Consider the following 22141-nt stretch of genomic DNA (forward strand, 5'->3'; position numbering starts at 1 on the left):
TGTAGTGTCACTGCCTAAAGTTCCTTGTCCAAACCATGAATTTTCAAGCAGTATTCATATTTTATCTTTACATTACCATCAGATTCTAAAACTATAGTGAAAAGTCTTTATTTCTCCATTCCACAGGTATACTCCATGGCAAGGTGCTGTAATTCATGCTGTGAAGACTTAGAGGAAGGGTGATGCCCAGACTCACCTTTCATCCTGTTTGGTGCAGCGATCCACCACAAGAATTGCAATCTTGGCAGACTCATCCTGCCAATGCTTCTTCTCCTCTGTCACAACACTCCACTCCCTCATGGCTCCATGTGGTGGGAAAGTCTACACAGCAAAATGTGTCACTTTTCAACATAATCATTGAGTTAATTGTATAAGGTAATCTTATCTTTGGTCAGCTGAAAATACATTGGATTTATACTTTTGTATATGTGGCCCAGCTGATATAGTTTGATAAATTCAAATTTTTATGATTCTGAGCAATAAAAATAACTAAAATAAATTTTTATGATTTACAATAGAAAACAGTACAATCACCCGAGCATGAAAGCCATGACTTCAAATTAACATTAATTTAGAATGTGTGACTGATCAGACACACACACACACACACAGTAACACTGGAGTCAACACACATTCCTGAACTTTCCGAGTCTCCTCCACCAAGCCTCATCCTCAACACAACTAACCTCAGGAGGAGGGAGGACTTGCACTGAGCACTCCTCCAGCACCTGCAGGAGTGACTCACAGCAGCGGGTTGCTGGGGCATCAAGTCGGCTTTCGTTTTGGTAGCGAAGCTCATGTATGAAGATTCCCACTTTGTACATGAGCTAGTAAATGAAAAAATCATAAATTTAAGCCCATCTGAAGGACTTGTGGCAAGTCCTAGATCAAACATGAATACATGTCCTTTATGTATTACATGCCTTTCATGTAGTAAGGTGGTTCATTATATTATCACTTTCCACAGGCACTGACAGGGCAAAGAGCACGAATAATGTTTGTATCCTGATGTGGGATTACCAGCCCAGTATATAGATATAAAGATAAATGATAAAATGCCTTCAACATGATGATGCCTATGTAGGCATCATGAAGCACCAGTGGCATACACAATGACACCTAGGTAGGCGTCATGGTTGGATTCTATTTAAATTGTTGTTGAGCGGCATCATACTTGTCTTGACTTGTCTTGACAGCCTTCGTATTATGTCCTTGAGGTTCTACTGCTCCTCCCACCCTCCCTGTTCCCACCAGTCATGTAAATGAGCTACTCCATGCCCTGCCCTCTATCCAGAATGAGGAAGTCTCATTGGCAAAGCCTTACACCATAGTCCCCCCTCCCATGGTCCTTCCCTTATCTTCCATATTCCCCCATCCTTCTCTTCATTCTATACCTCTTTCCACCAGAGAGAAGAGACTGGAGGAGGGGTACAGTTCTCCCCCTTTCCTTGTTCATTCCTTGCCCTCTTAACCTCCTCTCCCTACCTCTTCCCTACATTCTCTCTCTCTCTCTCTCTCTCTCTCTCTCTCTCTCTCTCTCTCTCTCTCTCTCCCAAGGAAAGGGGAGACAGTTCTTCCCTCCTCCCTGGTTTATTCCTTACAACTCACTCAAGTGCATAAACACACAGCTGCCCACTAATCTCTTTTGTGATACCTTTGCCTTCCCTCCCCATTTATTCCTCCTTCACCTATCACCATCTCTTCTGTAATTTACTACCTTCCAGCCACATAAAATCATAAATGTGTGTGTATGTGTGTGATTCACCTACAGTCGTCTGCTGGTCACCCAGCCAGCTGTTCCCCTACGGAAAGAGCTTAGAGCTCATAGTGACCGATCTTTGGGTAGGACTGAGACCACTTACACACCACACACTGGGACAGCAAGGTCACAACTCCTCAGGTTACATCCCATACCTACTTGCTTGCCCATTTGCCTTGCTGCACCTGGGATTCAAACCTGGGCCTTCTTGGTTGTGAGCCAAGCATGCTAACCACTACATTACACTAGGCAGTGTGTGTGTGTGTGTGTGTGTGTGTGTGTGTGTGTGTGTGTGTGTGTGTGTGTGTGTGTGTGTGTGTGTGTGTGTGTGTGTGTGTGTGTGTGTGTGTGTGTGTGTGTGTTGTACTTATACTTAGAAAATAACTCCTGCCTCATATTTCTATGACAACATAAGGGTTAACTCAGAGAGAGAGAGAGAGAGAGAGAGAGAGAGAGAGAGAGAGAGAGAGAGAGAGAGAGAGAGAGAGAGAGAGAGAGAGAGAGAGAGAGAGAGAGAGAGAGAGAGAGAGAGAGAGAGAGAGAGAGAGAGAGAGAGAAATTATAGTATTAGAAACTAGATAAGTTACTACTCGCAAGCCTATGCTGTATATAAGCAATGCAAGTTTTTAAGCATTCAGAGTGAAGTGGTTAAAGATATTGTGTGTGTAGTGATACTTATTCCATAAAGTACACAAAATATAAAAGATTCAACATTTTACATAAATGATTAGACTGAGTTCTCTATTTATCAAAACCAAATTTCTGCCAAGTTTCTTAAATTCTTTGAAAGATATGTAATGTTCACTGTCAATCCAAACCAAAACATTTCTCTAAATCAGAACTAATGCTACAATAAGCTTCTTGCCAAACCTACCTGTGGGTTTGCCTTGGCAGTACAGTTGATGATGGCATGAAGTCTGGGGTGCTTGGAGAGGGCCTGTGCTGCCCTGACACGGGTCTGCAGGTGAGTGCGGGGCGAGGTCACCAGTGCCAGCAGATGGTTGAGATGAAGACGGAGTGTGTCCTGGCAGCCCCACAACACACGCTCCCACCCACATCGCTCACTGTTGCCTGTTCAATACAATCACATTTCTAATTCAAGTTCAGCAAAACTTACTGAGCTCTGAGGCATGAGCTGAAGATTCCATGAGACAAAATTAAACCTGATATCCCCATTTCAGCCACAAATGTTCTCAGAACAGTGGCAGAGGGTGAGGCTAAGTTGGACCTTTGCGCTGAGTGATGGTGGCAGCAGCAGACAGTAGCAACTCAAGCAGGAAGAGGCTGAAGTTCTCAGAGGCAGAAGCTGAGGGCAGGGCACATGCCACAGACTCCACCGATGACCAGGCTGTTGGACGCCACAAAGAGAATCATTACTACATCTTTTACTTGTATACTTGTGACCTTTTCCACATTTGGCATTTTCTTATAATCAATTAACTATTACACATTTAAAGATAAACAAAGCCAACTGTCTATTTCCTCAGTTCCATTCTATTTTCTCACTCACCTGACATGAACAGGAAGTCTGTAGCTTTTTGTATGAGAACCTTGAACCTGTCAACCAACTCTGAGTGAGCCAACACCTTGTCATCCTTCCTAGAGCCCTCTGAGCCCAGCGCTGGGGAGCTGCGGCTCTGGCTCAGGAATAACTGATCCGATATGTTATGCAAGCTGGAAGTAAGTACAGTCACAGTCAGAAGTCTGCCACACTGCTGACAATTGTACACAAATACATAAATAGTACTACTAATGGTATAAAGACAGACAGACAACATTGGTAATGGTAGACAGATGGATGGATAGTGCTGATAATGGCATATAGATTGACTGTATTTGCAATGGTAAATAAATAAATAACAATGAAAATCTATCATTCCATGAGGCAGGGTAATTTTTCCCATTCCTTTCTACTTTGCTGCATCCTGATATTCTTCCTTCTTAACTTACCTGATTTACACACATATCATTCTAACACAGCTATCATTACTTAATAAAGATTTATGCAATAAGATAACTATGAGGTCACACAGCACTGGAAACATATCCCCAATAGCCTGCCTGACTAACCTCTTAGTGAAGGGAATGGTGGTGTAGTTAGCCAGCACAGAGCCCACCCCTGAGTCACTCTCCTCTCGTGGGGTGCCAGGGGATGCCAGCTTCATATTGTGCAGGCTGCTAGACCCTGTCATGCTGGTCTTCTCCACTGTGGATGGCAAAGGATGAGTGGTGAGTGAGGGTGAGAAGAGAAGCAGGAGTGAGGGGAAGTGAGGAGTGGAGAGAGAGAATAAGTTGAAGCTGAGTGGTGGGAATGAGAGAAGTAGCTGTGTGAGGGAAAACAAGGAATGAATAGAGAGAACGGGATGAAGCTGTGAATGAGTGACCTGCACAAAACTAATCTAATCTTACTTATACAAGGAAACATAAAAAAAACAATGAGACTGTAAAAGCCAACTCCTGAATATTTAAAGGTTATCTTGTATAGTCATCATTTAAAGCTACTTACATTCAAATTACAATAATTAGAAAATACTGATATTGACATAACTGAGGATATTTCATCATAATATTAATTTATTAGTTCATACAATATCAAGTATATGTGTGAGCAACACAGATCACACACTCACACTTAAAGGGGCCAGCAGCAGCAGCAGCAGCGTCACAGGTGAGGGCGTGTTGGTGGGTTGATGCCGTGGCCTGGATGCGGGAGAGTGCTACCTGTAACAGGGCAGCCTCAGTGCCCTGCAGGTGACCCACACAGCTGGCCTGACCCCCACACACAGCTGACTCACCTCGGCACAGAAGGTTGAGATGGTGCAGCACCTCCAGGCTCAGCTGTTCATGGCAGGAAGTACTTAGGGGATGGCATATAAAACCAACAGAACAAGACCAAAACAGGAAGAGGAGAGAGATCAATCATTCATCATTGTATCTCAGGCAAAACTCAAAAAGTGTAAAAAAAAAAGAACTGCAACATTCAAACTATATAAAGGAGTGTCCTTGCACATACCAGGAAGTTTTTGTGTTGTGTTGAAGCCACAAGGCAGTTCACAATCCAGGAGAGAATCTCAGTGATGTCTGACACCACAACTTCACACTCACTCTCTCCAGTGAGGTCACTCACCCCAACCCCCTCAGTGTGCAGGGAGCTCTTCAGGGTGCACAGGAGGGAGTCTACAAAGTATGCCTTGTGGATCAGTGGAATGATGAGCTCTGTGTTCTGTGTGAAAGAAAATAACAAGAGATACTAAACATAATAAGAATGACTGACTATAATCAACACTTACTAGTTGAGTAAGGAAGCTGGAAATGAACATCAATGAGTAACAGAAGACTGAGAGCTGTACAGAACTACATGCTTGAAAACTTGAATGTAGAAAACTAGTGAAGGATACTTGCTCCTTTGAACTCACCTTATGCAGCAAATCCAGCAGGACCATGAGTGTGTTGTGGCAGAGAGCTATGTCCTGGGCTGAGTTAGGCAGCAGAGCAAGGAGAGGAATGAACAACACCACCTGTAAATTCAAACATACACCAACCATAAGCAAATTATTAAATCATCAATATTAATTTAATCTGTCTTAAGCAATCAAATAAAAAAAAATAAAAAATAATATCACAAAGCCACTGATTTATAATTCAACTCCCACACTGAGCCCACATTATGATCCTCTGCAAAGTCAAATACCTACAAAGTCTCCAGGATATATTTCTTTCTTCTCACCTTATGTTGGAGAGCAAGGGAGGGATCACAGTCAACAGCATAGTCCTCAAAGGTGAAGGAGCGGCTCAAAGCAAGGGAGAATGCTGCCATCACTAGCTGGGAGGAGATGGAGGTGGCATGTTTGTGCAGCTGCTGGCCCATGATGAGAGGAACATTCTGACGTAGGTGTAGAACGTTGTCCTCAGGAGAACACCTGTCCATCATGGTGGTGAAGAGCTGTGAGCAAGAAAATGGTTAGTATTAAGTGAAACTAAATGATCATGAGGCTTACCTTTTCATACAGAAAAACATGTAACAAAGCACTGCCTGATTCCATGCACATGTTTACAGTACCATAATTTCTAAGGAAACCCATGTTTACTTTTCATAGACCTGACATGATATTAAATGCCCACTCAGATATATGAGTACTTAAAAGCATCACATCTTCAAATGTTCCACTGTGAATCTTAGTAAGATATAAAGAACTTCAGTATAATAGGTCTTCTTTCTAGGCCTTTGTAAAACACAAACTTTCCTTCTCTAAACCCTCACTCTAATAATTATGTTATCTCTTCTTTAACCTCATTCTCACCCATATTACTTCAGTGCTTAGTGAGGCTCACCTTGAGGACAGCCTGCCTAATGACAGGATGAGGGTGGTTGGCCATGATGAGGGTCTGGTCCATGTGCATGGCCTCAGCAAGCAGTGTGCGGGCAGCGGTGTCAGAGGCACAGCGCAACACCTCCTCCAGTGTCTCCAGAAGACCCACCACCACTCGTGTGAGGCAGGACAAGCTGGCAGTAGCAGTGCTTTCCTCCTCATCACCACTGTCCTCCTCTTCTGTCTCTCCAGGGTCCTCTGCCCACTTTGTTATCCTGGGCAGTGCATTGCTTTCACCTGCCTGTTCATTGTTTGGGGGCTGCTCATCTTCACTGTGGCTGGTCTCTCGATCATTTTCTATTACATCATCTTCAGTGGCAGACAGGTTCTCTGGGGTGTCCCTCTCACTCTTCCTTTCAGGACTCCTGGCAGCATGCTCCTCGCCCTTGCCAGGGGACACAACCACATGTGGAATGATGGGTCTCCGCTGTAGTGCTGCACTGTCCACTTGATCCTCACTATTGAATACTGAAGAATCCTTTTTGTCAGTGCTGCTGCTGTGTCCCTCCCCAGAACTATCCTCATCCTCTGAACTGTAGTAAGCACTCCTGGCAATTGAACCTTCTCTCCTGAGCTTCCTGATCTCTGCTTGCTGCTGCTGTCGTATTCTTTTTAGCTGCATCAGTGGGTCGCTGTTCTCAATGACTTGCCACTCACCAGCCTGAGGACAGAGGCTCATGTTCTCTTTAAAGTCACCAAAGTTGTTACTCACATAAGATAAAATAGCATATCACAGAAATCATAAGAAACACATATTTGCATTCACTTTCCAGATAAGCATGTTTGATGAACAGAGAATAACCTAAATGCATACATAATTTAATAGTTTCCCTAAATTATTTCACTAGTGTACAGGGAGAAAAAAAGTAGCAATAATGAGAGTGAAGAGTCATTCCTCACCTGGAACTGCTGCAAGATTTGTGGTTTCTCAGGCCGATCCATGAGCTCTGCTGCCAAGTCCACACCCACAGCCACAGAGGAGCCTGCAGAGTAAAAGCAACACAGTTTATGAAATTTTATTTCACAATATTTTAATAACATAATTAATCAATAAATAAGAGGAAAAAAAGGAGGAAATTAGAAAAGAGACAGAACAGAAAAAAGAATGAGAAAATATTACAAGCAGCAAGAAAAATATAATCAACACCTACCATTTCTCTTGCTAGAGGAGGTGAGGTTAACAGGAATGTGAGGGAGGTAGTAGGCAGTATGGCGCTCTGTGGCAGCATACGTGAGGTGAGCTGGATGGACCAGCAGCAGGAATCCATACACTGCTGCCACGTCCCTCACCCTCACTGATGGAGATCCAAGGCCATATGAGGTGAGACCTGGGAAATGAAAACAGGATATTATTTTGAGATTGTGTACTGCTGGTTTTACTAGTTGCAAATGAAAAGATCAATACAGTGTAACATGACTGGATGCAATGGTTCTGTTTACTGACCAAGAGGGTTCACATTCACAGGCAGGCCAGCACCAGATGTTCTTGAGGAAAATCCTGAGGAGTATGACTCTTGGGCGGCGAGTGCCAAGGCAGCCACAGACGGAGAATTCCTCCAGGGAGGTGATGAGGATGCCCCCACCAAGCCTGCCACCACCGCCACCACCAGGTTGGCAGAGCAGATGCTGTCCAGGGAACCAGTTGTCAGTTCCAGCTCCTATGGCAGAAAAGAGGAATGGGATGAGATTGCATCATGTTGTATAATAACACACACAAACCAGTCAATGATAATCCAATGCTAGGCTCTCAGTACAAGAAAGGTGGAAATGATGACAGAAATAATGATGCTATGATGAATAAAATCAATAATGGTGATGATGACAAAATAACAGAGCTTCATCCTCACCTTGCACATGAAGAGGATTTTATCAAGTGCATCTATATCCCTGAGCTGAGCTATATTGAAGTCTCTGTAGGGCTGGTTCTCAGCCAGCAATACCTTCAGGACAGACAGGATGATGCCAATGACAGTCATCCGCTCTCCTTTTTCATTCACACAGTATCTAGAAAGCAACAAACAAAGTATAACCATTTGCCTGAACTATTCAGGTTTGAATAAATGTAAACTAACAGAAAAAGAGCATTTGTTTGACATGTCTGTCATTTTCAATCACTCCAAATCAGTGACACTATTACACAGGATCATACATCAGTTAGTGGATGAGAATATAAGAATAGTTTGCATTATATCTCCAGCAAAACATCAAATGAAAAAGCATTTACTGTATTCCCCACTGAAAGAAATCTAAGGCACAAGAATGATGACATTTTGCTCACTTGGTAGATTGGTCTTTAGAGAAGTTTTCCAGGAAGGTCCTCCAATTGGTGAGGATGGAACTGAGGAGGGCACGGTCTGTCAGCAGGGCAGGGACATGACCACCAACTGTGTACACGTCTCGGCAGGCAATGTACTGCACCACACTGGGTGAGGTGCAGCCGTCCAGCAGTGCCTGTTATCATCAGGATACTTGTTACAGAAGTGCCAATGTTATAATGATTAATTTTTTTCTTTTCCTACTTGCTAATAGTGTTATATTTGCAACTCATTCTTTAACAACTAAAATAATGAAAGCTGCCTGTGTGGCTTAAGCTTTACAGTAAGTCTTTGCAATTCATGAATCCTGATGAAAGTAATACATAAATCAATAGCTTCACTTGGTCCACAGAACTAAGTGAAATGATTGTCATGATTAGGATGAGCACAGGTAATACAGGGGTAGCTTCCAGGCTGGTTGGTCCTGTCAGCACCCCGCCAGCTTACCTTCATCACCTGCACCCCCGGACAGGAGAGTGGTGAGCGCAGAATGCGGAACACTAGGGAGCTGCCTCGCACACCTTCATACTGAGCTGCCAGTTGCGGGGAGGAGTGGATGCAGTGTGTGAGTAAACGCAGGGCGGCTGCCTGCTCACGTTCATCACTCCCCAGTTCCACAAGCTGGTAATGAGTCAAATTTTACATAAATTTAAAGTTGAATCCTTTATGATGTATCAAGATGAATGAAAATATAAAAACTACAAATTAAAAAGTGAAATTAAAAATAAATAGAGAATTAAATATAAACTAAATATTAGTTAAATTTAAGATAATCTGGACAAGTACAGCTTAATAAATGAAGAAATGAAGTTGCTAACGGTGTTCAGAAGTCATCACTATGTATCAATGAGAATTCATGACAATGCAGTAAATATAACCTTTTTGACATTGTTTGAATTGAAAACAAAATTACAGCAAATATTCTTAAAGTCAATAACATTAAGTATTATAAGGCATACAAAAGTTCATAAAACAAAATGTTTGGATACAAAGATGAAGAGACTTACTCGTGCAAACAAAAAGACAATGTGGGCAATGCCACCCATGTGCAGCAGTGCCAGGTCTGGCCCACGGTGCTGCAGGGGTGTCACCTCTCCAAACAACACAGCAGGCTGGCAGCTGCACAATGGGTAATGGTTGCCTGTGTCTGAAACATAAACACTGGATTAATTTTTTTTTCAATCTATCTCAAGTAACACTTTCTAAAGATGGGTTTGGATCACAACACTTGAGTTTGACAGAAACTAGTGTACCTTCACTTGTTGGGATGCAAGGCTACAAACCTTGGAGTGAGGGAACGTGTGGCTTGTAACAGAGGTAGTCCGAGGGATGCTGGGTTGTGTAGAGCACCAAGATGGACTCCTGTGCTGGCCTCACCACCACCTCCATGTGTCCATAGAGCACGGAGAGGTCCATCCCTGCTGAGAGTAGCTTTGGGGTGATGAAAGGTGGCATGACCACCCTCTCATCTTTGTCTGTAAGGGGAATGAGGCTGGTGGTGTCCTTCCCAAGGGCAATGAGGTACAGGCATGACTCCCTGCTCAGGATTGGTTCCCGGAAGAGGAAGGTGTTGCCCATGAGCAGCTGGTAGTGGTGGCTGCCAGGAAGGCTGTCTCTCCTTGGCTTGCTGAACCCATGCGCTTCAAATTCATCAACTATGTGACATGATGGCTGCATGTCCTGGAAATATAGCCATCATTTTGGTTTTATAGTGTTACTTGATATCATACTTCACCTCATGACAGATGTATAACCAATAATGTTAAGGTTTTAAATTAAAAGCCTACTAAACAGCAGATTCAATGGAAAACATAAATAAGGGGAACCAGCACATACCTAAACAGTAATATGGTGATATGATATATGAACACAAAGCAGCAGTGAATGTTTACCTCACAGAAGAAGTCAGTGTGGCCCAGCAGAAGGTAAGAGGGGGAGCTCTTCTTGATGGATCCCACTGCTGGCACCAACACACTCACCAGATGGCAGGTTAATGAATCCACAAAGATGGTTATCTGCAATTAAGGATAGAAATTTTATGGATGATTTGAGTGTTTGAACACTGTAGTGAACAAAGAAAGTCTACATGAAAAGAAAGAGGCATCTGAATTTGACAAAATTCTTAAATGAGCATTTTGTAGGGAAACATTAACAATCTTCATGTTTATAGGAGATATTCTCATTTGATTTTGCTTTATCTGAAGAAAATAAGATGATAATGGTGTGCCATTAGTTGACATGTTAAAGAAGTAAAAAACTGCCTTACCCAGTGTTTTTTGCCACCAAATTCCAATCTAAACATTACTGATAATGATGACAGCACCAAGTCCAGCTGCTAGTAAGACACACCTTGAGATTGCCGCCTCTCCTAACATTGATGGTAGGGATGCAGAGTGCCAGGTGGTGCCAGGCTCCGTCACACAGCCCAGCCCTCATCACAACACCCTGGCTCAGCTGGGAGCTCTCACGGTCCACCTCCCGGGACACACACACTTGTAGGATGTCTGAGGTGGTCCACATGTAAGGAATGTAATGATTATTTGTCCATTAGTGTTATTATGGCAAATGTGGACTTAGAAGTTAGAAAAGAATACAGTTGTTATAAAATAATGGTTTTGGAAAAGACAACACAGCCACTACTGATGCTTAAGATGAAATAGTGACAAAAATAATCTACCAGGCTACATGGAGCCACGAAAAAAGCACCCAAAATTATAGTGCTGAAACACACACACACACACACACACACACACACACTTCACCTTTGGCAGGATCCAGCCAGAGTGAGAACATGAGGTGCTGTGTTCCAACAGACAATACATGTAGCTTGCTGGGGTTGAGGTCGCTACTCACTGAGGCAGTGGATGTTGCTCCTCCTCCTGCAGATACAAATGGTCAGTTTCAATTCAAACTAGAACACTATGAAAAACAGAAATCTCTTAATTTTACACAAGTGATAAATAACCAGCTGGATGTGGCTGCTCAGAGAAGGCAACACTTACGGGAGAAGCTACACCTTGTTGCTCCCGGGTCGAAGAAAGCCTCTGATCGGCAGCTCATCACCAAGCTGGACTGAGACGAGTACTGCTGCTTTGTTTCCAACCCAGACCTGAGGACACACAATGCTAAGGAAAGTTGTATTGACTGACTGCTTGCTTTAACCCCTTCAGAGCCATAGGCAGCAGTTCACAGCACTAGAAACATGGTACACTATCTATACACTATCTATACAAGCACATCAAGAAAGACAGGACAAACTAAGACCTAGATGAAGAAATGAGATGAGAAATTTTGCTGGAATGGATTGAGATGCCCAAGTGGACAGCTGACATGTGATCGTAGAAGGATGAGAAAAGCCTTCATCTTCCAGCAGAGTCACAGAGGCTGATGATGAATGAGTCTTGTAACTATAAAAAGCTGTGACTGATTTTTTTTCTCATGAGTCTGAAGTCTAACACCATCTGGATCATGAGAACTCATTATAGAACAGTAAATCTGATTAACAGGCCATGAATGAGTTATAAATGAGCACTGGCTACGGAATGAACTTGAAATAGTACGCCCAAGACACATAGCTGCCTTACTTGTCTCGCACACAAAGCCAGGTGGTGCAGGCCAGGCCAGAGTTATAGGGAGACCAGTCCAGGGAGCGAGGCACTGGACAAGCCACACAGCAAATCGAGACACATGACAGTATTCCTGCAAACCAACACATCATCATCATCATTATTGTCATCATTACTTTACTTGTTTAACCCTCTCACACACTGGTAAGTTTCATTAGTTTTCTTTCCAACACCTCTTCTGTTGGTGGGCATTTGTGGCCTCTGTGCGCCTTGCAAAACTATGATCTAGATGCAGTTTTCTTTCCTTTGATACTCATAAGTAGGCACATATTATATATCACCAGATTCATAACAAAATTATCTTTATGATGATCACAAAAAATTGATAAAAAGTAATTTCACTCATATATTTTTCCCTCAAAAATGAATACAAAACAAGAAAAGATGTTCATTGCCTCATAGCTCACCTAAACTGTCTTTTATGAGCTTTACAATGGTACTGTTGTCATTGTGATATGTCAATTAGATCTCAAGAAAAGAAGGAAAAACTGAAATCAGCATTCATCTCGGATTATGTGCAGAAAGCCTGAGTTACCAGCTGAAACTGACAAATTATCTAACAGTCAGCCTATTGTGGGAAGCATCAGCATTGCCAGTTCATAACTTTTGTGAAACTTATGCTCATCTTTGACTCACCAAAAACTGATGCACTTAACCAGAAACTTTATTTTTTATAAATTAATTTATTATTTTACTTTTATGCACTTGTGCACTGGTGCACTTTTGCATGAAGACATTTTGACACAAATGTGCGCCTGATGCATGAGGGGGTTAATAGACCACAGATTTTCAGGTTCGTAATGCAAATTTTAAGTTTCATCTATTTACCACATATCAATATTTTTTAATTACACTTTTATAAATTTATTCGTAAATATGGCTTTTGCATTTGTAAATCAGAACAAAGGACAACACATTTTAATTTGTCATCTTGAAAACTGGTAAGGTGAATATCCCTAAGTAGAGATTCATTACTATCTATAATAAGTGATGGGCAGACCAGAGCTGTCCCACCACTGGGCCACACACTCACCATGCCTGCAGTGACTCTCGTGCAGCCTGGTGATGGCCTCCACCATAGGGGAAGCCGGTGCCCGAATGTTGACAAATGATGCCAGGCTCTCTGAGAGAGAGTTGTGTGAAGCAGTGAAGGTGGGTGAGGTGGAGGAGGTGGTGACGACATGGCAGGGGTACTGAAGGGCACACTGGGGCTCGCTGCCACTCCCCTCCAACACTCGGGACAGCGCACGCAAAAGGATTTCCTAGTGACGGCAAAAATAGGACACATGAGGACACAAGTAGGACTAATGAGTTAGTGATGTAGTGAAAAAGAAACAATGAGTTAGTAATGTAGTGAAAAAGAAACAATGTGCTGATATTTCTCTGGGAGGTAAAGAAATACTGTAATAATTGGGTGATAGTAAAAAGAAGAAGTGTTGATTTGACTCCTGGGAAACAATAGAAATAACAGGAATAATCATCACTCATATCTACTGATCTGTCTAGTTTTATATTTCAGATGTCTCTACTGTTCTACCCTCTTGTTACCTACTCCCATTTTTTATGTGGAACAGCATTCATGTGAGCTTTGTTTTTCTTCACATTTTTTTGCTGTTGGGCAATCTCACTAACACACACACACACACACACACACACACACACACACACACACACAAAAAAAAAAAGAAAAAAAAAAAAAAAAAAAAGTAATTGAGAAACTAATGAATGAGACAGAGAGAAGTTGAGTGTCTGGAAGAGATATACTCACTAGGGGAGCTGAGGAGGACTTGAACAGGGTGAAGAACTGTGAGAGCTCAGTGGGGGCGAGGCACCACCGCCCCACCTCAGCCCACACCCCCACCACGGTGCCCACCACATCTGTAACAACCACACAGCGGCTCATGAAGTATCCAATAACAAGCTTAATTGACTCTAAGGTAAGAAGACAGGTGTGTGTGATATAGGTAATCTGAGAGAGAGAGAGAGAGAGAGAGAGAGAGAGAGAGAGAGAGAGAGAGAGAGAGAGAGAGAGAGAGAATGTCTGTGGTCAACCAACATACCACTTCTTTTTACTCCTCCTCTCCTAACTTCCTTCCTCTGTTTACTATATTTACTGCACATTTTATGTTATCTCTTCCATTGGTTCCCTCTCTCTCTCTCTCTCTCTCTCTCCCCCGTAGACACTCGCTCCCCTCCCCCCTTCCCCCTTTCCTCCTCTTTCATGCTCCCCTTCTTCCCTCCAACGGTGAAGATAATAAATTGCTGAAGACCGATCCCTTAACTGTCCTGCTGGCTAACCACACACACACACACACACACACACACACAAGGCGAGGTTCATGTATGGTTCATGGATGATTCGCACACGCACTCTTGTGGTCCAGAAAGTGAGGTAAGAAGGTGCACTGTATTCAACATGATTTTATTGCAATCTTACGTATCTACAAATGCTTCAACATCGCTATCTTTGGTCAGAGAGAGAGAGAGAGAGAGAGAGAGAGAGAGAGAGAGAGAGAGAGAGAGAGAGAGAGAGAGAGAGAGAGAGAGAGAGAGAGAGAATAAATACATAAAAATTAACATGAAATCTAAAAAAAAAAAAAAAAAAAAAAAAAAATATATATATATATATATATATATATATATATATATATATATATATATATATATATATATATATATATATATATATATATATATATAGAATAAAACAACTAAATGTAATATATAAACAAATAAATAACAGAAATCATAACTGAAAAAAAAGAGAGCATCGAAAAACGCAAAATAGCTGCAAAAACGTACGTACTCGTACATACGATGCCTAACAATAACTGTGTCTAGGCTATGGTTGTACCTAATGTATAAAACAATGTTACCCTGCACGATGACTGACGACGACATAACATTAGAAAACATGTCATCAGATTCTCCACACTTCTGCATCATCACGTGTCGCCCAAACACCAACCAAACCTACATACTGAGCCTAACAAAAAATTCATACATAGAGATGCCACTGCGCGCAACTCCAAACTCTCGGCATCCAGTGCTTCAGAAAAAAAAAAAAAAAAAAAGGGAAAAGACTGAGGTAATATGTGTGGAGTAAAGAATCGCTAAAATACTACAGGTTGCCACACTAAGGGCAACCCAACACCGCTCTCTTGAAGTTCTCTTAAAATGTCACCAGGCTGTTGTGCAGTTCTTTCACTACAGGCCAAGACGCACACTATTGTTTTCATACACTGGACTGCTCCATGACCTTGCAAATGACGGAGATGTGCAAAAAAAAAAAAAAAAAAAAAAAAAAAAAAAAAAAAAAAAAAACGATTATACGTATAACACTATAGTTTGTATTTCGTGTCTTGTCTCATTGTATCGTGTCAGGCGTGCTCGGGAAGCTGCCGCGGTGAGAAGTAAATACTTCAGGAGTGGTGGGGATCGCGCCAGCGGTGCAGGGCGGCGGTGAGGGTGGCCATGGGGTCTTGGTGAGGGCGGTACATGGCCCGGCCTGGGTTAGTCACGAATTGCACGATGCGTTGTGCTGCCTCCATCACCAGCAGCACTACCGCCGCCACCATCACTACCACGTACACACCCCAAGTCTTGCCCGTGGTGGGCGCCAATCCTGAGGGAACAGGCACCCCTACGCGCCGCTTGTCCTGCCTCTCCACCGGCTTCCCCTTGGGCCTGCCGCTGCCTGGAAATTTCACTTTCCGCCGGTGACCGACGCCCGGAATGCTGCCAGGCTTTTTGGCATGTTCACGCTGGTCCACGAGGCCCACGGCACCTGTCTTACCCTGCACCTCCAGCTTCCCCGGACGGCCTGTCCTCGCATCGCCTCCGTCGTCTCTGTCCCTCTGCACCTTGCTCACCTGCCTCACTTCCCCGTCCCCTGCCTCGGCCTGCCTCCCCGGGGCTGCCTTCTTCTCTGGGCGGGGAGCGTCGGGCTGGTCCGTGCCTGCCACCCAACGGTCGTGGTCCTCGTTGTCACCGTGGTGGTTCATCATGGCGGCCACCAGGTTGAGGTCATGCTGACGCCGGAAGTAGTGGTCCAGTTTGGCACAGAACTCAGGGCTGATGATGGCACACCGCACCATCAGGAGCGTCTGTGTGAGGGCCTGGGCGCCGTCCGCGCTCAGGACATTCCACTCCAATAGACGGTCGCCCCACCGTTCGGCGCCGTACAGTACGCCGGACACCAGCCCGGCGGCGTTCGTCTCCACTGGCTGCGCTCCCTCTGGCACGAGGCTGACACGGTGCGAGGACAGCGTGAGGGGGTCCAGCACGTCCACCGCCTCGCTGCTCAGCCCCACGTCATCCATCTCGTACCGTAAAGGCATTCGTCGCGACCCTGTGCGACGCTCTTCAACCGCAACAATCACGCCGCCCTTAGGAGGCATCGTGCTACGCGGCGCCACCCAAGGTCTGTCAAAGAAGCCTCTGGCCTTGCCGAAGTAATGCGGAGTGTCCCAGGGCTGCGGGGGAAGCGAATGGGATACATGGCGTTGCCAGGAGGGGAAGGGAAGGGAGTCGGGGCTGCGCCGCCGCAACCGCTGGTGGCCGGAAGGGCCCCGCGGGAAGGAGCGCCAGGCAGGTGGCGGGGCAGGAGTCACTGTCTGTGTCCTCAGGCTCTCCACCACCGCCTCCGCCTGGGTAGTGGTGGCCGAGGTGGTGGTGGTGGTGGTGGTGGTGGTGCGTGAAGAAGACGAAGATGCCACGGCCAAGTTGATGGAAACGACCGTGAAGAAGAACTGGATGAGGAAGGTGAACACGACCACGCCCGCCATGAAGGTAGGCACGTCAAGGGGCACGTCAGGGAACAACTGTCGAGGCGCCACCAGGGAGGACGTGTTCTCCGCCGCCACCGCCGCCGCTAGGACGCCCTGAGTGTCCCCGCCGAGCTGAGAGTGGTACCACGCCTCGCTCATCGTGACGGGTCGCTGAGGGACGCGGATCGGCCCTGCACGACCATCTTGAGGAGGGGAAGCAGACACCGGGGAGCGCCACACACCTCGCCTTCACCAAGACACCATCACCGTCACACAGCACCCTCCCTCTGGTGCTGTCTGTGAGAACTCAGCATACGTCCTTCAAGCTTCAATTTCTGTATGGCCTGCTTGCGTGCCTCACTTGCTGATGTGATCGTTTGCGTCTTGTTTCTTCGTCAGAGAATCAGTTTTATCCTTATCTTGTTGGCTGAGCGGAGGAGTGTCTTGCCTTGTAGACTGTAGGGATACACAGATCTATTCCTCTTTACCTTGTTCCTTCTTTACGTACTAGACTTCTTGCTGTGCTATCGTTCCGTTTCACTCTTCGTCCTGCTCTTCCAATCTGTCTCCTATACTTCCAATATTCACTGCCTCCCGGCCATCCGTTCTCGCGCTGCAGTGATACCAGGGTTTCCTCGCCTCGAGATTCCCTCCTATCAGACTCCCAGCGGTTCACTAAGCGGCGGAGGCCCTTCAAGGTGGTGCCTGCCTCGGGAGAAGATATAGCGCGGGTGGCGGGCGTGTGTTTGCTGTGCGGAGTTCTGTGTGTGTTTGACTGTGTGGGTGCATGTGGTCAGGCAGTGTTGTGTCCGCATCCCCTCCCTATCCCTCTCTCCCCGGTTTCCCTCCCCTCTCCGCTCTATACTGACACATCTCCCCCACAAAGTACTCTCTTCCCTCTCCCTCCCATGAGAACGTCTGTAACCACTTCCCATTCTTCTCCCTTGCATGTTAAACTTTCTTCCTCCCCAACTCTCCCATACACATTCCACCGCTTCCTTCTCTTTTATAACAACAACAACAACAACAACAACATTTCGTTTTGCTAAAAAAAAAAGTTTTGCTAACTAAAAAAACAAGTCCAACATGATTTCCTTTTCAACTTCTTAATCTTCTTGGGTTTACACACACACACACACACACACACACACACACACACACACACACACACACACACGAAAAAAAAACAAAAAAAAAAAAAAAACAAGGGGAGTAGTAAGGTGGTTTTAAGTAAAAGACACGCTAAACGGAGGAGGAGGAGGAGGAGGAGGAGGAGGAGGAGGAGGAGGAGGAGGAGGAGGAGGAAAGGGAACCAGGGAAGAAATGAAAGGCAATTGATGAAGTAGGAAGGGGGAAGAGAAGAAGGGAATAGGAACAAGGAAGCAGAAAACAGAAAAAAAATGGAAATTGATGATGATGATGATGATGATGATGATGATGATGATGATAATAATAATAATAATAATAATAATAATAATAATAATAATAAGAAGAAGAAGAAGAAGAAGAAGAAAAGGAGAAGATTCGTAAATGGTCAACAGGAACCATATAATTTCTCTCTCTCTCTCTCTCTCTCTCTCTCTCTCTCTCTCTCTCTCTCTCTCTCTCTCTCTCTCTCTCTCTTTCTCTCTCTCTCAGTACTACCGTTTCCTTCCCGCTCACCTGGACTCTCCCAATCACTGCCCACCTGGCGACACACACACACACACACACACACACACACACACACACACACACACACACACACACACACACACACACACACACCATAAAAAAAAATTACTGTCAGGTGCACTGTGGCTACCTACTCCTTCTCCTCCTTCAGCAGTTTCACCTTTTACTACAAATTATGTTCTCATATTGAATCACATTTTACTTTCATTAATTTTCATCCATTGCTTCTGCGTTGATGCTTCGTTTCAACTACAATGATTAAACTCATATTTTCATCTGCTCGAAGTACGGTTAGTTCCGCACCACGAATACTCCTTTCAAATTTTTTTTACAACAAGAGGGAAGAGGGAAGACAGTAAACATACGTAATCACAAAGGGTTTTATTTTGACGTTCTTGTATTAGCTCTCACGAGGACAACATTCAAAGGCCACGGAAATTATTAGTCGGGTTCTCATGTTTGTTTTTCCTATCGGCAATACAAAATTTTTGTTAAACTATGCCCAGAATCGTAAAAATAACTTTCAAAATCTCGTTTCCATTCGTTACAGCCAGTGAGAAGTAGTCGCGGTAAGACGCCAGTATATCTGAAGCCAGCCACTGAGGCCACTGTAATGTTATCTGATCCTGCGCGCGCCACGCAAGGCAGCCGTCCCAAAGTCGTCCCCAGCGACTTGTCTACCCCGGCACCTTCTGTATGGTACAGCCTACGACAGTCATTACACCTGAGTACTGTACTAATGCACCATCTGTTCACCTCGTCTAGGTCCTCGTCCCCTCCCTCTCCCCCCTCCCACAGGCCGCCATGCCGTATCATCGCAGCGCGGCACCATGCGAGGTACAGTAATTAATGCGCGGCACCGAAATAATCCACATGAAAGAGTAAGCATCGTGAGAAAGCCGCGGGTAATAGCGTGACACCCGGGACGCCGCAGCCAGTCCGGCTCGCCGCCGCCGTTTGTTTGGAGCAGTGGTGGGCCGCAGCGCCGCCCACTGGCCAGACCGCAGCATTAAAGCTCTTCAGTCACGCGTCTACCATTCCTTCCTTCCTTTTCCCGCAGCTCCTTCCCCTCATTCTGTCCTAAAGACACAGTAAAAAGCATTCGTAAAGCTGCAGTCTTCCTCTCACCTCAGTAAAAATGGTATGACTATGACACAGTACACGGAGGACATTATTGAAGAAAACCTGTAAAAAAAAAAAAAAAATCGAAGTTTTTGCCAATGAGAAGAAAAAAATAAATAAATAAATAAGTAAATTGTGGTGCGGGAAGACGGAAAACACAGGCAATGAGAAAGAACACGTCAGGGAGTGCCGTCTGTGCCGATATAAAGGCTGCATATCCGAGTTCCGACCAACAACTGAACCGAACTGGATTGATTTTACGAAAGACCTTCAAAGCCTTGCCGTCCATAGTGACCGATTTGCGAAAATGCCATCTGCCATCTGCCGCACTCCTGTTAACGACTGGAAAGTTTCTCCTCTTATTTCCTTCCTTCCTGTCCACACCTTCGGCTCATTGTTCCTTATTTGCATTTCAGTGTATACAAATTGACGGCATTCTCGTGTTTCCGCGTCCTGTCTCCATCATATTTTCAACAGGCTCTAGCAGAAGTTATTAGTTTTCAACGATTGTACTGACAGCTTACTAACAACAAGAACACATACCCACGGCACCCTGACCAATCATCCTCTGTGGCCTTACATAATAAACATCAATGAAAAAGCCAAGCATTTCGAGATATGGGCCAACTCTAGAAACTTCCTGGGTCACGAGGAATGGGACGCCACCCTCCCGAGCAGACCATCACCAGATAGACGCTACCCGCTAATACACAAATAAGACACCATAACTGTAAGACCGTGCACGCTCCCTTTCCCGGGCTGCTGGTGACACATTGCCGCATAATGATGCCTGCAGGGTCTGAAGCGGCACTCCAGGCATTCTGAACTCCCCCAGGGAAATAACAGTAATGTGTGTACTGACAAATAAAAGGAGGAAAGATATGGAGCAGAACTTCACTTTGCTAAGAGAAGTATGATAACAGGTCTTCGTGTGGTTTCCATAGTGAATTTCAGAAAGCGACTCGATGAAGGAGTGATTTTGGGGATAATGGAAATAATATGGTCTAGTGCAGTGAGTATCCTTTTTAATACCACGCCTCCTCTAAGAAATTGTCCTTCCCTCCACTCCTCCCCTTACATCAATGAATGAAATTCCCTTCCAGATTTTATATTAAAAAAATACTACTACTACTACTACTACTACTACTACTACTACTAATAATAATAATAATAATAATAATAATAATAATAATAATAATAAAGAAAATAGTTTTTAGTCTTTTTATAAAGTATAAATTAAACACCAGTGAGACAGTTGACACTGCTCAGTCACTGGATCTTAAATGCGTGGCTAAATACATGCCAGTGTACAGCGTGAGTCCCATTCAGTGCTCAGCATGTGTGTATCTGGTCCTGACAACGAGCGTGGAAAAGGCAGCTTCAAAAGATACGTAGGTCCGAACATGGTTAGAATTCGAAAAGCCCGATGTGAGATCAGAAGGTAAACTGGAAAGTACTTCACCCAGAACGTGGCAAGATGAGAAACACCAGCTACTTCACACTGAAATGGCATTAAAAATTTGCTTGCAAATAACAAGCAAAGCAACACATGCGTGTTTACTGTTCACCATTTTTTATGGGGGGGGAGGGGGCGGGAGGGGGACTGCCTAATGTTTTTAGATAAATGTAGCAACTGAGATAAACGTCAACAGCCTTAACTGAATAAATGTGAGAATGTCACGGATGTGTAGAGAAAACTGGGAGGGAGATTCACTAACCATCAGTACGCATACAGGTCCAGGACGAAGTAAAACCCTCCCTCCCATGGGTTTCGAGTGATATGGAGGGAGGTCAGTACAAGTGATAGTAAGCGGCCATAAGACTAAGCACATCAGTAAATATAGAAAACTAAGGTTATAAGGCGATATATATATATATATATATATATATATATATATATATATATATATATATATATATATATATATATATATATATATATATGTCACGCATAATGTGGATAATTGCCTAATGTGAACATTAGGCAGTGAAATTGCCTAATCTTCATATTAGGCAATTTGTTTGCACGATGTTGACAATAGGCAACTTACTTGCTTAATGTCCACTTTAGGCATGATTTTCAAATTAGGCAAGGGTATTTTGCCTAATGTGAATTGAATGACAAACCAGTGTCTACAGTTTTGTTCGAATGTTGTTCGAAACTTTGGGTCTGTTATAGTTAGGTTAGGTTAGGTTAGGTTAGGTTAGGTTAGGTTAGGTTAGGTTATTATTAGAACAAAATTTACACCAGCTGACCTAAGTGGGATCAAACAGACCCTTATAAAGTCTGAAGAGGTTCCTGATATCTGCCTATCGATGAGAACAGCAACAGCAAGAGCCACTGGTGGGCAAGGTTATACAAAGTGTCAATGTACTACTCAATGTACATCAGGAAGGTGCAGCTGCCTAAGAAAAGAAATTAAATGCAACTCGCGCTGTCACCCAGGCAGATCATGCAAAAATTTGTGATTGGACTCAACTGAACCCTGAGATCGATTGACCTATT

At 44.2% G+C, this 22141-nt stretch overlaps 1 protein-coding gene across 6 annotated transcripts in view; it reads right to left on the reverse strand.

The window, feature by feature from the left end:
* LOC135110239 (lysosomal-trafficking regulator-like) overlaps positions 1-22141 on the reverse strand; it is a 42387-nt gene that overhangs the window by 3075 nt on the left and 17171 nt on the right. For all 6 annotated transcript variants that reach the window (XM_064022357.1, XM_064022354.1, XM_064022359.1 and 3 more), the window contains exons 11-36: positions 13839-13948; positions 13104-13332; positions 12029-12143; positions 11447-11553; positions 11207-11323; positions 10794-10948; positions 10337-10459; positions 9728-10124; positions 9452-9591; positions 8892-9065; positions 8408-8580; positions 7977-8133; positions 7574-7787; positions 7281-7457; positions 7030-7112; positions 6092-6790; positions 5487-5702; positions 5176-5277; positions 4773-4982; positions 4390-4597; positions 3830-3965; positions 3270-3433; positions 2988-3107; positions 2634-2830; positions 687-827; positions 197-321 (exon numbers count right to left, since the gene is read on the reverse strand). In XM_064022357.1, the coding sequence (XP_063878427.1) occupies positions 197-321; positions 687-827; positions 2634-2830; positions 2988-3107; positions 3270-3433; positions 3830-3965; positions 4390-4597; positions 4773-4982; positions 5176-5277; positions 5487-5702; positions 6092-6790; positions 7030-7112; positions 7281-7457; positions 7574-7787; positions 7977-8133; positions 8408-8580; positions 8892-9065; positions 9452-9591; positions 9728-10124; positions 10337-10459; positions 10794-10948; positions 11207-11323; positions 11447-11553; positions 12029-12143; positions 13104-13332; positions 13839-13948 (4789 nt within the window). The remainder of the gene's footprint in view (positions 1-196; positions 322-686; positions 828-2633; positions 2831-2987; positions 3108-3269; positions 3434-3829; positions 3966-4389; positions 4598-4772; positions 4983-5175; positions 5278-5486; positions 5703-6091; positions 6791-7029; positions 7113-7280; positions 7458-7573; positions 7788-7976; positions 8134-8407; positions 8581-8891; positions 9066-9451; positions 9592-9727; positions 10125-10336; positions 10460-10793; positions 10949-11206; positions 11324-11446; positions 11554-12028; positions 12144-13103; positions 13333-13838; positions 13949-22141) is intronic.

Source organism: Scylla paramamosain, chromosome 20, assembly GCF_035594125.1.
Source record: "Scylla paramamosain isolate STU-SP2022 chromosome 20, ASM3559412v1, whole genome shotgun sequence".
In the NCBI taxonomy this organism is placed as follows: domain Eukaryota; kingdom Metazoa; phylum Arthropoda; class Malacostraca; order Decapoda; family Portunidae; genus Scylla; species Scylla paramamosain.